Genomic DNA, 13462 nt, shown 5'->3' with positions numbered 1-13462 from the left:
AAACAGACGTGGCGACAAGCTGTGCCAAGGATATGGGGGACTTTAGCCACAGAGCTGCAGAAGTGCCTCACAGAGCAGCAAAAAACCCTTTCTGTTCAGTGCCCTGGCTGGACAGGTGTAGAGCCAGTACCGTGACAGCAGGTTGCTGCTCTGTCACAAGGATTTTGGGTCCTGCTAATGCTCTTTTTGCAAAGGCAGAAGCATCTGAGCAACAGGGGAGGGGGCCAGGGCTGGACTGCAGCTCCCAGAGCCCAGGATGGTTGGTGCAGGTCAAGGCACCTCGCACCTCATGGGGGCATGGTGAGGAGGAAGGAGAGGTGCAGTGATTGCCGCTCAGAGGCACTGGCTACAGCCGTTTGCCTGTGTTTTTCCATCAGATGCTGCTATGTCTCCACATCCATTTCTGTTGCCTGCTCTGGCCAAGCCAGGCTGCACTTAGCTGTCACAAGGCCTTTTCCAGGCCCATCACAGATCAAACCAATACCTTTCTCCACCGGTCCCTTGCTATGATGCCCTCTTCCTGTTCTCAGTCCTCTTGTATGTCCTCTTTACCACTCCCTTTCCTTGTCTCTGGTATGCCGCCAACTCCCGAACCACAGTCCACTTTGAAGTGGAGTCTGTGACCTCCCAGATGCCTCCTCCTTGGCTCTTTGCCTCAAGCTGCAGCCTGCTGCCTGAGGTCAATGCCGTTGTTAGTCTGGGGCTAACTGTGCCAGCATCCCCCCTGTGAAGCAAGAGAAGTAACAAGCTGCTGTTCGTTGCTTGGTTTCCACAGTAACAAAGATGGTGCTTTTTTCCCCTCCCAAAACACCCCACCCCCACTCCCTCTTTCGAGATGCTATTGCCACCACTTCTTCTGTGTTTCTGAAGACCTCAGAGATGGCAAGTCTATCCCTAGTTTCCGTTTTGAGCTCTTTTGTGTGCTGGTGCATGAAAGCAGGTTCCCGGGGCCAGTTGTACACGCCTTTGCTGATCTGCTGCTATGCTGCAATCCCTTTTACACAGGATGCTGCATCGCACCAGTTATCTAATTAACTGCTCATATGTGCTTGGGAGGGTTCAGGGAGCGCTGATGAAGCCTGGTTAGCGATCACATTACCGGTTCTGCAGGTAACACCTTCCCTCCATTTTTTGGATGACACTACAAAGAAACTGCACATCGACAAAGCCTGAAGGAATTTAGCAAGAGCCTTGCTGTGGTAGCTCCCAGAAAGTTGCCTCCTGCTATCCCGCAGAGCTGGAAAAACATGCACCCATACACTGGGACTAGGGGGAAGGAAGTCCTGCCGCACAGTTTGAGAGGCCTCAGCAAGCATTTCATTATCTCACTTTACATCTTCAGCTCATGGTTTGTTGCATCTATAAAACTGTCTTGCCCTCAGGCTTAGACATTTCACAGAGGTGAGAAAGGGTCCAGGGTCTGTGCTTCGTAATTTAGGCTTTGCATAAATAATTTTGTTGCCGTCTGCTACACTGACTTCAAAAGGCTCAAGAAGGCTCAAAACCAGAGCTGAATTCATCAAGGTTAAGGCATTCACTTTCTGTAGCCAGCAGCACATGGAGGAGAGACGTGACCAGCATCGAGGCTGCCCACCCTAGGCACTGCCACCAGGAAGTCTATTGGTAGCTGGGTGACCCACCAGCAGCCTTTGTCATTGAGACATAAGCAGGGCACAAACTTGCACTCCCACAGCTCTGTGCTGCCACTCCCCATTGCTGCTACATGACTCACTGGCAGTTCAAAACCTTCCCTGATAAAAGGTTCTGCAGAAACAAAAAGAAATACAGAAAACAAGAAGTAATAGAGTAATTTAAAAACAGAACAAAACAAACAACAACAAAAAAAACCCAAAACCTTCAAGAAAAGCCAATACAAAAATTTCCTAGCTTTTATTAACCAAAAAGGACAGTGTGATGGGATAAAAACTGGCACTGATTTTCTGTGTGAATTACTGCATTTCCAGTACAACACGTCCTCCGGAACGAAGCTTGCAAATCTCGGTTCTCATCAAATGCTTTTGCTGGAGCTGAGTGTATGGTCCTTAAGGATGCAGAGGAAAACGGAGAGCCATGCTTGGAGGGTGGCCAGCTAAACAATAGGGAAAAGACAGCCAGAGCCCTGAGCGTGCTGGCCAGAAGAAAAACCGGGGAGAAAGGCATATTTTGCCAACTGCACTCCCAGTTACTTAGCCTGCAGCTGCAGCTGGGGAGGGGGCTAGTATGTAGGATGAGCGAAAGCTCACATCCACCCAAGGTAACTCATTTTCTCATTACTGAGAAATGTAATGCAAATGCTGACATTGCCCTGCAGGCAAATGCAGCGCTGGTTTGGGGTCTCCCGGGGCTGCCTGCTGTGAGACTGAGCATTTCCAGAAGCTGCCAGCAGGAATTAAGTTCTTGGTTTGGGGTCTGGCCCCTGGACTGCTAGCACATGCAGGGTAGGACTCACCATTTGTCAACTCCTCGGCACTCTTCAGCCTATGTCTGTGCCAGCGTCTTGTGCCAAACTCTGTCCCTCGTCTGGTACTGTGGAAAGCTGACTGGACATGGAGTGGCTGGCTGTGACTGGCTTGTCAGCCTCAAGTCATCTGAATGTGGCACAGCTTGGCTCCCTTACATGGCCACGCCAACCTCAGAAGCCGAGAAAGTCCAGGCAAAACCTAGCTGCACCTCCAATCCTGAGCAGGGGTGACAGGTCAAATGAGTGCCTGTGGGAGGTAGGTTGGCATTGTAAAGACCTGGGCATGCAGAGAGGTGACATTTGGTCACCAGCTGCAGCATGGCCGAGGCCAGCGTGGTATCAGGGAGGCAGCTCAAGTCTGAGATCACACTCGTGTGACTAGCAGCCATGCCACTGCAACGCTGGTGTGCAGATGCACGCACACAAAGCGCAGCTGCAGAGACACTTACTCTTATGGAACACTGCACTTGATGCAGCGCAGTCCAGCCGTGGTCCCAGGAGGGATGGGTACCACTGGGGCCAAGAGGTGTAGGCACCAGCTCCCACTGCCCCTACGCAGCTTTGATGATGCCAGTGCCCATCTTCAGGCTGCTTCTGCCCTCTCCTCCCTGTGGTCTTTCCCCAGGGCAAGGTCTCAGCCCACCCATCTCCAAAGCAGAACTTTTTGTCCCATGCACTGATTCCTCTCTTCCCAGCCTGACCCCTTCTCCAGCAGCAGCTGAAGTTGCAAGAGAGCAGAAGCAGGGTCTTGCAGGCCAGCAGCAAACTTGATTTTATCATCCCTGTAATGCTGCTAGCGGCTAAAGCGTCTTCAAAATTTAGGCTCTGCTGACCTCTAGGGGACTGCTACGAACCCAAAAGCATAAAGGCTTCAAGGCTCGCGGCACGCTCCAGCCCTTCGCACGCTCCTCAGGAGCCCTGTGGTGGCTGTAACATTGTTGACAGCCACTTGCGGGCCCTTTAGCACTACTAGAGGGCTGTAAATAAAAACCTGCCTCCGACACTACCTCTTCCATCACACCATTATAGCAGCAATACCTTAAGAAACGCGTACAAGCAAGGTAAGGGTGTTGTGGAGAGATACTACCTACTGTCAGGCTGCCCCATATAATCACTGCTTTTATTTCAGCGTGGAAAAAGCACTTGGGAGCTTGAGAGCTTTCACTCTTTTCTGTATCAATTTGTCTAATAAAAGGTATAAAGAACCTTGCTTTAGTGTCACAAATAGACCACTGCTCAGCAAAAAGCATGGATGTATACACCTAGGCATTGGAAATAACATGCTTTTTTATGGCATTTCGTCACTCACTAAACAACTGGTGGAAGCAAGAGCCTTGCCACAGAGAAGGAACATGAAGACTTGTAGAAAGCAAGCATAAAATCTGATGTGATCCCTAAAGCAGCACACAGAGCTGCTGAGGACAGGTAACTGCACCTCCCAGCTGACTCTGCTTGAGGACAGCTATGGTGGGAGACAAAGCGTTAGGCAGGAGCCTAGAGAGGCAACACAAACCGCACCTCTGATGGATCCATTCTCCCTGATACAAAGCCAAAACCTATTGTAGCCCTGGAATACACCAGTTTCTTGACTTAGGGAAGGCATGATGTAACTCTGGAGAGCTGGAGTGCAGACAGATCCAAACTGGAACAAACACAATGTGCTTGGCAGAGTGCCCCCAGCTACAGCCACCACCTTGTGTGGGAGCTCCCCACCACAGCAGGGCAACTTATTGTCCCTGGGTTGAGATCTGTATTAGCAGAGAGCTGATGTCTAAGCTGTTTAAGTTCACTTGACCTTCTGACACAGAAAGTAGTCCATCCAGCAGACCTGAGTGGACAGTGAGTTCCAAGCAGCTGAACACACACTGGTGTTGCAGCACAAACAAACTAGTAGGCTGCAACAAGGCTTTTAACATCAGTCAGACTCTACTACCCATACTGTTTCTCCTTCCTCCATCTGACCACCTCTCCCCCACTCCTCAGTACTATTTAACTACTTAGCAAGAACAAGCTACAGCTGCACATCATCCATGCCAACCAAGCCTTCCCGGCAAGGCCACAGCTGCGTATTATCAATGCTAATCAACCCCCTGCCTTCATTCCTCTACATGCTGGGACTGTCATCTCTTCCACAAACGCAGCTGTACCTGTAGCCAGAGCCTAATCGTCACAGGAGCTTCTACCATACACAAAAGTCTCTCAGGTTGTGGGGCTCATGTTGCCAGGACTGTGCACCAACATGAGGGAGTCAGACCTGGCAGGTACTCTACCAGCTGCAGGAACAGCTTTATAGACAATGCTGAGGGCTCTGGACACATGAAAGGGCACAAAATTGTCATGCTCTACTCAGAGCTCATGCCCCGGGAAGTGCCGAAAATACGACGCAAGTGATAAGTCAAAGCTTTTGCTCTTCCACGGGCTGGAAGATGTTATTCAGCCCACAGACAGAGGCTCATTACAAAAGGTAACAACTGACAGCGTTCCTTCAACTAAATCAGGGTAAGATGTCAAAGTGGCAATTAAAAGTGCAGTGTTTAAAGACAAGAGACAAATGAGCTGAACAGAACCACCAATTTTCATTTCAGCATCATTACATATCTGTTAATTAGAACAGATGTCTCCTTAATCTGTGCAAAACAGAAAAGGACCTGGGAGGTCTGAAATACTGGCTCATCCACAAATATTACCACCAACTTCCATCTTCTGACAGCAAATCCACCACTTCAGACTACGCTGAACCAAACCATCCAGTGGTTCTGGGTCCTGTCCTGCAAGACAAGGCTTACTCTGCAGCCCCCAAAGCTCAGATAAAATAATTTTTTCCTACTTACAGCTGCAAACACCATGTTTATCCCACCATGCACCGACAGTGCCCAGGAAATGCAAGCCTCTTGTTCCCTTTGCCACACTCACTGTAGCTACACTTCAGCCCCTCAAAAACCCCCATTTAGTTAATTTTGCTCACAGAGAAAAGACTCCATCAGTCATCAGAGTTTGGTAAGTTCTTTAATGGCAAGCTCATGGTGTAACGACACTGCTGGATTTGATGCCTCGGTGGTGGGAGAACAAGGAGGATCAGAAGAAAGGCAGGGCTCCACTGAAGGCTTTTAAAGCATTGAATAAAAGGGCAACATCTTTTGGCGACCCATCTCATAGCTTTGTAGTCCCAAAGACAGTGATCTAGCCAGAAAAATGGTGGAAAGCACACCAAAGACAGCCTTTGCATGGCATGGCGCAACATGATTTCTGCTTGACGTGTTAAGGTCTGACTGGTCCCTGCATTAGTAAAGGAAAACTTGACAACAACAACAAAAAAATTGCATTGACTGAAATCCAGAGCTGACGTTTCCACCACCACCCCGAAGATGAAAGCAGACATCTTTTACATGCAGTGTTACCGCAGTTCTTTGCCTACATGAGCAGCAGCATGTCGGTACAGAAGGGGAATTTCAAAGTTCAATGTATTTTACATGAAACCAGTGAGCTTTACTCTAGTCAGCAGTAACTAGTTCAAAGAAGTTTTTTTCTGCAGACAAATGAACGCCCTTTTAGTTAATCTGTATATTCGTTTACGACCAAGCTAATACTGACAATGCAGTGCTATGCAGCTCTGTAGGAACTGGGGTTTGCAATAATGCAGATGCACCTTTAAGGATTGTCTTTCTTTAAAAAAAAAGTCAGCAAAGAGAAAAAAGTCAAACATAGAGCACATATATAATCTGGTTCACTGAATGGGTGATTGTGGGTAAGCGAAGAGGTTTCCTTCATAGACCTGCCACAGACAGCAGATGCCAACAATGCAACTAAGTCTCAGAAGTCTGATAAAAACCCAAGGTGACAGGGTCTGCCCTCAGAGCCCTTCCTATCAGAGGTAAGGACCAAATTTAAGGGATCTCTTTATTTTAGTATCTGCCTTGGAAGTGACATCCCTGAGCCTTCAGCTTTGTGGTAACTCTGCAAGGACCACCCCAAGCCCAGCCTGTAACAGGGTCTAAGAGCCGCTGCCCTGAGTCACTCCTGCCTGGCTGTCACGTGAAGGCTTCCCAGCTGCAGCTGGCTGCAGAGACAGGCTGCCAGGGGGGAGGAGAGCTCCTGCCAGAATTAAACAGATAAAACAAACCATTTCCCTCTGCTCGGTGATTTACGGAAAGGGGCATCCAGCTAGAGCCCCTGAAGGGATCCTTCCCAATTCCCCGTGTCCTGTGGCCAGACCAAAACTAGCCAGCACCGAGAAAGACCTGCAAGCTGGGCCAGGCTCCAGAGCAACCTGCAGCCAGAGAGGTCTCATCTTCTGGGTGCCCAGCCTGGGAAGCCTCAATGGGTCATGATTTTCAGACTGGATTATTTAGCTAGGCATCACTCCGTGTAAAGATCTTGGGTTTGGCACATAAAAAGACTGCTGTCTTCTGCATAACCCCTGTCCGGCATGGACCATGCATGGATCCTCAAGGGATAATACATCTCCCATGGCACCTCATCCCCCTGTGAGAAGATGCTGCCTGTGCAGAAAGGACAGTGCAGCCCAGTAACACACACTGTGCTGAACTGCAGCTCTCACTGGTGCGTCTCGCTGCAAGCTGTGGGAGATAAGAGGTGTTTCTCTCCTCCTTCCTCTGCTTCCCCTCTTCTGGGAGTGGGAATTTCTGAGAACAGAGTGGTAAGGGTGGACACAAGGTAAGGATGGATGAAATGGTAACCTCACCTCCTGCCACAGCTAAAGCTGACTGTGAGTAAAATAGCTATGGACTTCAGCCCTGGGCCCCAGTGAAAGATCAAGAACCATGTTGAAACAGGCTGGGAATCTGTCCTGTATGGCAGCTTTCCAAAACAATGCCCATAATGTTATTGCAATCACTTTTACCGCCACAGAATCACGTCCCACCTTGCAGAGGGAGAAAAGGGCAGTGACCTACTAAGCTCCTCCCTGCTGCCCCAGCCACCATCGCACACCTTACACGGGACACGGCACTAAGATGCCTGCACGTCACCAATGCAGGAAAACTAACTCTGGCTATTCCCACCCAAAACGGCATTCTTACAAGCATGTGACTTTCAAAGGCACAGCACTACACACAGAGGGAAACTGCCTGGAAAACAGACCAGAGCAGGGCAGGATGTAGAGCTGGTGCCTGGTAGGGTTCGGGTCACCATCCTCAGGGGTGTGCTCTTCCAGTCTGCCAATCTTTTCTCTCATGAGCAAGTGCTTTTAAGAGATGTTACTATGCACCTAATAAAGCAGCTCCCTGACTGCTGCTCCTACCTACTCACCCAATATCATACATAATAACGTTGTGGAAGAGAGGATGAAAAGGCTTTTTAGTTTGCCTTTTCTCCATCCCTTCCTCTCAATGGATTCATCAGGCAGGCAAGCTCAAGGCCCCAGTGATGTCCAGAGCAGCTTTTTTATAAACTGCATAGGTTCCATAAGCAGATACTTGGCAGAATAGTTTGGGCTCTTTGAGAACTCCAAGCATCTCTCTGAAAGGGGCCTTTCTTACTCCTGCCCCTGCTACCCAAAGCAACTGTTGCATTTCTGAAATCTGCTCTTCCCTCTGGCATCCCATGTATTTCTCATCCCCCAAGCAGCACTCTGCTCATTGCATTCATGCAACTCACATTCAGAAGCACCAGTTCTGCAAGAGGCTCTGCTTTAGTACATTTCTATTTCACTACAGCATGAAATGCCTATGAGAGAAGGGTGAGGGAAAAGGGAGAGTCTCCTGTGTCCTTTCACTAATGGTTTGCTTTGAGGAGAAGCAATAATAATGCATACCTCTTTTCACCCACAGATCTCAAAGCACTTCATACACTGGTGGGCAAATAATACTGATGGCTCCTTTTACAAAATGCTTAAGGTGGGACTTTCAAAGCAGTTACCCTTCTCCCACCAAATTTCATGGCGCCCTGGATGCATAACTGGAGGCCTGCCTTGAATTCCCAGCTGCCAAAATCCACCCGAAGCTTGGGGCAAGGCAATGGCAGAGCTCTGAAGCCACACCTTCTCACCAAGTCCCCAGGCTTGCAAGGATTTATGCATGTGTTTGTAAATCTTGTGTCTCAGTCTGGCAGCCTAGCCACTGAGTCATGCTACCCCTGGTTAATTACTTAATGGCTACTAACCTCAATATGTGGTGGGAGTGAGGGAAAAATAAAATACAAATAAAATACAAAGATTCTTTGTAATACAACTAAACCAGTTCTGCATCTCTTGCACCATTTGGTATGTATGGAACGAGTAACATGGTAATAGAGAAATGTATTCGGTCAAAGTAAGCAATCAATATTTTTTGATAAAATACATTCTATATTAATGCTCATTCACATTTAATACACATGTAAATTAAATTTTCTATGTATAAAATCCCAGTTTATTCTTGATGCTGCCTGGTCATGCTTCAGTTCAGCAGCAGGGCTCAACACATTTGGCTCCCAGCAAAGTGAGAGCTGACGAGAGCACTCAGCTCTCTGCTGGACCAAGCCTCGTGCATCCCCCTGGAGTGCCCAGTCCCACAGGTCCCGTTTGAACAAAATCTGGCTAGCTTCAGTGGGAATTTTGCAGGGGTGACCGCTGCAGAAGGCCCCCCCATCTGTCCAGCACTTGCATTCTGGTGTAGAAATCACCCAAATGGCATAAGGCATTCCCCAAAAAAGTGAGTTAGTGAATACAGAAAATAACGTATCTACATAATTTACAGTGTTATGTTTGCTTGCAACCATATTAATGCTCGACCGCTCATGAACAATTCAATCAATATGCAGGGAATGGCAGCAGAGTGCAGTACATATTACAACCGCCTGTACACAATCACAAGCACTGATCTTGCAGTCTTTCCTCATTTCATGAATTCCTGCCTATCCTGCTGCCACCCAGAGTCCAGTTCTCCACTGAGCCTTGTGGAGTCAATCCTTCGCAACACTTGGGCCGGTTCAGATAGGGTCTGCACCTCTGCCAAGGTCCCTAACACCATACGAGGGGTGCGAGGCACCTTTGGCTGCAGGTCCTCAGCTACCACCCACATCCACCCCTTACACCCTCCCCTCTGTTGTGCCAGCACTAATCTGTGCAGCCACACACTGAACCAGATGGTGGGAATGATCCAGCTGGAAAACTGCCTGTCTGTAAAAAGGCAGAGGGTTATTTCACAGCCAGACTGACCTCACAGCCCAGCTCGTGATGCAGCGGTGCCCAGGGCTTGTGCAGGTGTGGGTGCACGCATGTGCATGTCGGTGCCAGCCACCTGCACCTAAGCAAAATGGGTGCGAGTGGCCAGCAAACCTGACTGGCAGGACTTTGCCTCCAGCTTGCACTACTGTAAGTTATGTCTTGCGTTAGGTTACAGCAGAGGGAAGTCTGCCTCAAAAGATCTACTTGTATGAGCTGCAACCAAAGGACTGGATGCTACAAAGAGAAAAGTTCTCCCGAAGCAAGGTTGTGTTTAAGGTTATGGCATCTGTTTCAGCTGGAAAGAAAAACTTGCGGACTTAAAGCAGGGATGGAAACCACTGGTCTTACACTTTATTTTAGTAAGCAAAAAGCCTATTGCTGCTGTACAGTGTTATACAATGAACTGCCACAGTTCTCACGTCACTAGTCCATAGGAAATGTGCTGCGACTACCATGTTTATGCCTGCATGCCGAAAGAATGTACAAAATTGCATTAAGCTCTGTTTCTGTTCCACTTTTTTTGATATTCCTAAACTCCAACTTTTACAGTGTTGTGGAGACTTCTGTGCACTCTCAGGCACCACACGCCATCCGGGTTATGGCAGGTTGTTGCCCCAGATTAGAAAAATCAAGTGCTATGCATCTCTCAAGCCATCATCAGAAATGTAAACCACCAAGAAAACTTGCTCTCTTAAGTAACCTTGAAAAAAAAAGTCTTAAAAAAATCTATTGAAAAGGAGACACTGCTAACAACAGGGTTTTCAAGATGGTATGAGTTGTTTCTAGGAGTTGTCCAAGCATTTTTTCTAGCTCACTTCTTGTTATTATAAAGCTAATTCTGTATAAAAGGGCTTTTGAAGCATGTGACCATCATTTCATGAATTTTAAAAAAATTGGGAAAAAGGAGTAAATTTGGAAACATTTTGCTCGATGTGGAAAACGGTTGTATTAGAACAGAATCCCCTTTGCTTCTTACATTTTCAGTACAAAAGGCAAGTAAATACAGAGACCCTGCATCTTCACAGTCTGGCACTCCTCTGAGTCACTTAAATCTATGCAAAATAGGTATAAAATACGAGGGGTCTTCTCCTTTATACCCAGACCCTGCTAAACTTCTCTGGGGAGCAAGTCCCCAGCTAAGTAAAACCTCATTCGTTTTTATATCAGCCAAAGTAGCAATATTTTAGCTCCCCTCTAACCAGGTGTAAATGTCCAGACCAGCTCAAAGGCCCAGGGAGGGAAACAGGTCCTGCATAATTTTAAGAACCAGGTGCTGGTTTGTACCCTTATGGCTTCAAAGTTAAGTTGCACTTCAATTCATGATGCCACGAGGTGTGTACAATAATAATTTAGCAGTGTATTAAAAACGGCAAAGCTTAAAATTGGTTGTCATGCAGAAGTGGGATAGGCGATGGCTATTTTTTAATTGATTTATATGAAAGTAGCATTTGGCTTTGGATCAAATGGTGTCAGAGTACCAGGGTTGGTTATAATGTGTACTACTGATACTTAATGACTCCAAGTTATTAATCCAGCACTTGTAAACTCAGGTATCAGTAAATTGACACTAATATGTCTGACACCAATACTCTCCTGGATTTCCCGCTTCCCATTAGTTTTGTTCAGCCTTCACGTGCACTTCTGCAGTACCAACCGCTATTAAACTAGTGTTTTTCAGGAGAAATCTCTCCAAGCTTGGTACTTTGTCAAAAACCATAGCTGTTGAACTAAAAAGAAAAGCGCAGGTCGCATTTGCTCTCTGCGCTGGCTTCCTCAGAAAGGTCACCAGTGAGGACTCAGCACTCTCACCACATGCTTCCTACATTCTCGGTATTCTACATTCATGTCAGCGAACGCTACTCTTGAACACAAACCGAAGAGACAAGTCAGCAACAAAACTACTTCTAGATTGATTACGGCAGAATGCTACCAAGACAACTCCATAGAAAACCCACTGAAGCAGGAGCAAAATTCAGGTCACTTCTTAGCAAAGCTCATCACAGATTATTACTATTATTATTATTATTAATATTTTTTAAACCGTTTTGTAAAACTTTGATCCTGGGAGCCAGATATCCCCATGTGATGTGCTAATTCAAACAGGCTAACGTGGGACCACCTGACCCCACCTGGTACCAAAGGCTTCCGAATATTTTTAGCTTCTCAGAAAATCACTGCTGACTGACACCCATCTGTTGGTGATCAGCTTCTGGTTCCTCTTCTTCCACATCTGCATTATATTCTTCAAATGCATCATCATCAACATCTGGAAGCCCAAGTAACTACAAAGAAGAGAAAATACTGTGTAATAGTGAATTACCCACTCATGCAGCTTTGCTGCAAATCTTCACACAATACCTAGGTGTCACTTCTTGAAAAACCTCAAACCCTGGAATAACAGTATTGCGTAACAATCTCAACTCTTTCCCTCCCTCCTGTAACAGGCAAAGATTTGAAAATGCATCCTCACACCAAATTAAGTGCTCGTGGACCAGAAGATAAATAAAACCAAAGCAAAGCACTTGCAAAAAGCTTTGCGCTCTTCCCTGAGGTCGTATCACAAATTGTTCCGTGTTTAGACTTGTCAGTGGTTTAACTTCAGAAAGAAACATGATAATACTGTAGCAGTAGTTATCTCAGTTTGTGTTCAGCAGCCTTATAAAAGCCAAAGAAAACATCCTCATACAGAACTGGCTAGTATGGAGTAGGCAAGGAGTCCCTAAAAACACAACAGGACAACAGCAAATGGCCTGAAGTTGCACCAGGGACGTTTAGATGGGATCTTAAGAAAAATTTCTTCACCAAAAGGGTTGTCAAGCACTGGAATAGGCTGCCCAGGGAAGTGGCTGAGTCACCATCCCTGGAGGTGTTGAAAATACAGGTACATGTGGTGCTTAGGGACAGGGTTTACTGGTGGGCTTGGCAGTCCTGGGTTAATGGTTGGACTCGATGATCTTAAAGGTCTTTTCCAACCTAAACACTTCCATGATTCTATGATTCTGTATTAAGTCCTTCTCTTAAACCCTTCAATTCATCACACCAGACAAAGCCTTGCATGCTGGGCGATGCCCTTGCAGTGAGAAATGCTGAGTATTCAACTCCGAATTCTCCTTTAAATTTCTGCAAATTAGATTTGAGCTTGTGAAGAACTGCCAGCCCATCTTCCTTGGACAATGTTTGCGTGTCTCCACCTGATGGCTCCGATCACTGCAACAGCATTTGTTCACTACAGGAAAAGGAGCAAACAGTGATGTTCAAACTTTTCCCCTCTCCCCCAAAAGGCTGCCAAGCCAACAGAGGTCAAGAAGACAGATAACCAAATAATAGTCAAAATAATGCATGTGTTGTGGAAATCTCATATTAGAATCTTACACTAGCAGCTGTTAATAGCCACAAAGCAAAATCATATGCAAGGCATTATTGGGAATACCACGTATTTAGCTTGCCAGGGCCAGAAGAGCAGCACAGATGCATGCAACGCCCTGTTCAGAGAGTGGGCGCAGCTGTTAGCTCTCGAAAGAGGCAAAGCCCAGAAAAATTGGGAGGAGGATGACACCTGCTAGGTGGTAGCACGAAAATGAGAAGGCTGCCATGAGGAAGAATTTTAGGGACCTAAACCAGTGTTATTTTCGCTAAACAGATTTGGTGTATTCAAATTAAATTTGAGTGTTGTACTGTTCTGTTCGTATCAGCTGGCAGAAAAAGCTTTGATCATGGTTTTTTTGCCCAGTTCTGGTTATAATTCCTCCTTAATTTGCAGGGAAATGAGCCACATGAGTCTTCATTTTATGGGATACTGTAAGCCCTTCCCATGCAAAACTAGCATAGAAACCACA

At 46.8% G+C, this 13462-nt stretch overlaps 1 protein-coding gene across 2 annotated transcripts in view; it reads right to left on the bottom strand.

Annotated features, from left to right (window-relative positions):
• MTURN (maturin, neural progenitor differentiation regulator homolog) overlaps positions 1-13462 on the bottom strand; it is a 67047-nt gene that overhangs the window by 42828 nt on the left and 10757 nt on the right. The window contains exon 3 of one of the 2 annotated variants that reach the window (XM_055707912.1): positions 6126-11908. The exons of the other annotated variant lie outside the window; for it this stretch is intronic. Coding sequence (XP_055563887.1) covers positions 11798-11908 — 111 coding nt within the window. The 3' untranslated portion in view covers positions 6126-11797. Of the gene's footprint in view, positions 1-6125; positions 11909-13462 lie in introns of those variants that run through there. 2 annotated transcript variants of the gene reach the window in all.

The sequence above is a fragment of the Falco cherrug genome, chromosome 4, assembly GCF_023634085.1.
Source record: "Falco cherrug isolate bFalChe1 chromosome 4, bFalChe1.pri, whole genome shotgun sequence".
NCBI classification, from domain to species: Eukaryota; Metazoa; Chordata; class Aves; order Falconiformes; family Falconidae; genus Falco; species Falco cherrug.
Note: the sequence above shows the minus strand (reverse complement) of the source record. Positions and strands in the feature narration are given on the sequence as shown.